Genomic DNA, 2,740 nt, shown 5'->3' with positions numbered 1-2,740 from the left:
CGCTGACCTCCGAGCCAGACTCCAAAACCTTGCATCATGTTTCATTTGTATTTAGCTTGTTGTCTCCCCCAGGATTTGGCCACGACTGTGTCTGGCTTACATTTCTTTCTGAATCATTTAGCATAAGCATGATTGATATCTTTCAGCAAAAGTCACCGTCTTGCGTCGTGCTTTCTTTTTGCAATTCCCCTCACTGAGCTTATGCTGGCATTTGGGTCTGTTTGAAAAGAAAAAAAAAATTCAAGCCTCTGGTCAGATGATCGACACCATTAAAACTAAAAAGTCAAGTCTAGGAACACCAACAAGACATCGTTTTGTCCGTTTGCTGTGTTTCCTTTTCTTTTTGATTGACATCCGCAGATAAGTTGATTTGACGGGCGACCGGACTAGAAACCGGGAGACATTTTGTGGACTTTGTTCTCCGAAGGTTTATTATCGGCCTAAGGATGCCAATATCCGTCTAATCGCTTCTTCTTAAAGCCCCCCATTACTGGGCAGAAATGGACAACTTGACGGAATCTGGAACATAAATGGCGAAATGTGTTACTCTTTGAGGTCTTTTTTATCGTGCCAGTTTCATAGGCCGATCGTTCTGTGTACCCATATGATTTCGATTGCCCACCAGTCTGCTTCTTCTGTACTTCTATTTTTAACTAGACCCCTCTCGATCGGTCAGCGTAGATCATGTTCGTGAAGCTCGGTGGCAAAGAGTAGTCATTTGGGAGATCGTGTGTAAAAGAAGTTTTTCGATTCGAGAGCGTAAAATTCTCCACCGGGATGGGTGAGAACACTGTTTGTACACCGAAAAAAAGAAGCCACACAAAACAACTTCCTCCTATTTGCGACTCGTCGGCCCGTGTCGGGGTCCCAGGCAGGCGTTGCGGCAGTCTTCTTGAGTGAAGATAAATGTACACCACCATGGCCACGCACGTACGAAGGGCGTTTGTCGTTTGGGTGCCACAACGGGCGATGGATAGCGGTGCGGAGGATAAGCCTTATTTCGATTGCCATGTGTGGGTATTGCCATTGCGTTCGAGATGAAACTCGAAGGAAGCCAAGCGTTAAGGAGCCACCGGGTTCGGAGGGTGCAGGGTGGATGCTGGGAGCCGGTGGTAACGTCCAAACAACCAGACGGTCCCCCGAAATCGGCTGACCATCGTCCGACGCAGACCGGCAGCCTGATGGGAAGCGTTGTAAGATGGTTTGAATGATACGCAAAAAAAACGATCTTGAAGAGGTTCGGTTCGTGCACCCAGCGCGAACCTGGACCGGTCGATCCTACCCGTTCGTTGGGATGCGAACAAATTTTCGTCGCTATATAAGTCCGGTCCAGAGTCACGGATACTCACAGTTTGGCTTCTGCCCGTAATCAGTGAGCAACACACGAGTTCCCCTAAGCGGTAAGTAGTTCACCAGCCGGCGGATTCCTAAAACTGCCCCACAGACGATCGCGGTGTGTGGGCAAAGGCATTAGCGAGGTGTTGTTAAAAAGTTGGAAAAGTGATACCATTTGAAGTCGAGTGAAAGGCTTGGGAGAAAGGTTGCCAGTTCTTTAGAATGGGACCGACAGTTTGCCTCGGGTTCGTCACTTGATAAATTGCTCGACGTTGGGCGTTGCAGTCTTTCATTAGCTAAGACAGTTATCTCGCACGCAATACAGCTAATTGAACGGCGATAGCGGCTGAGTGGTTAATTGTAGCTCTGCGAACGATCGCAATCGGTTCCACGCAGTTCAGATTGCGTTCGGGCACGCACAATCGGAAGTGATAGTTTGTGTGGCCAGATGAATGCGATTTATATCTCGGTTCCTTACTTCTTCTGAGCTCATTCAAGTTGCGCCTTCTATCGTTGTTGAAGTAGTTATTTACAATTGTTGTTCGCGTGACAAACTGGGCCCCGTGTTGGAGTTTGTGCGAACGGTGTGGCCGTAAAAGTAGGGATTCGGTGTAGAGCGCCGTCACAATCACAGTCAGTCATAACTGCCACTGACTCATCACTTATCGGCTGGGCTTACTTCAAGTGTAGCCGTGTCTGGGTACGCTAATGTTGCCCCTTTTTCTATTCCCTCCGACCCGACCCGACCCACAGAAGACCTTAGGTGACGTTTTAAGGCCTTAGGGGATTGTAGCTGTATTGTTTGAAGCTCATTGCTATTGTTGAAGTCTTGGCTAGTAGACAACCCGTTGGGGAGTTGCCCTTTGTACGCGACAGCGATCGGTGGATAGTATATAATTTAGTTATGCTAAACCGTAGCGACGCAAAGATCCCCATTGCCTAACAGGGCTTTATTAGTGGCACGAGGCTCTGTACGTTTTGCGTTGTGAGCTGCCATCGTGTGATCCAAGCTAGTGAGTGTAACCGTTGCTTTCTACGATTCTCTTTTCGGTTAGCAAATCGTTTCTGCAAAGATGAAATTCTTCGTCGTCATTGCGCTGGCTTTGGTAGCCGCAGTTGCCGCCCAGGATAAGTACACCACCAAGTACGACGGTGTCGATCTGGATGAGATCCTGAAGTCCGACCGCCTGTTCAACAACTACTACAAGTGTCTGCTGGATCAGGGCCGGTGCACCCCGGACGGCAATGAGCTGAAGCGCATCCTGCCCGATGCACTGAAAACGGACTGTGCCAAGTGCAGCGAGAAGCAGAAGAGCGGCACCGAGAAGGTGATCAACTATCTGATTGACAACCGCAAGGACCAGTGGGAGAACCTGCAGAAGAAGTACGACCCGGAGAACATCTA

The 2,740-nt window shown here is 48.9% G+C and overlaps 1 protein-coding gene across 1 annotated transcript; it reads left to right on the top strand.

Moving 5' to 3' along the window:
- Window positions 1-1,357: 1,357 nt before the first annotated feature.
- Window positions 1,358-2,735, top strand: LOC128276882 (ejaculatory bulb-specific protein 3-like; the record flags this gene model as incomplete). The annotated part of the gene is made up of 2 exons (XM_053015340.1): window positions 1,358-1,400; window positions 2,391-2,735. A coding segment is annotated over exon 2 (327 nt), but the record flags the coding sequence as incomplete, so codon positions are not given.
- Between the last annotated feature and the right edge of the window lie 5 nt (window positions 2,736-2,740).

This window comes from Anopheles cruzii, unplaced genomic scaffold (assembly GCF_943734635.1).
Source record: "Anopheles cruzii unplaced genomic scaffold, idAnoCruzAS_RS32_06 scaffold02821_ctg1, whole genome shotgun sequence".
Lineage (NCBI taxonomy): Eukaryota > Metazoa > Arthropoda > Insecta > Diptera > Culicidae > Anopheles > Anopheles cruzii.
Note: the sequence above shows the minus strand (reverse complement) of the source record. Positions and strands in the feature narration are given on the sequence as shown.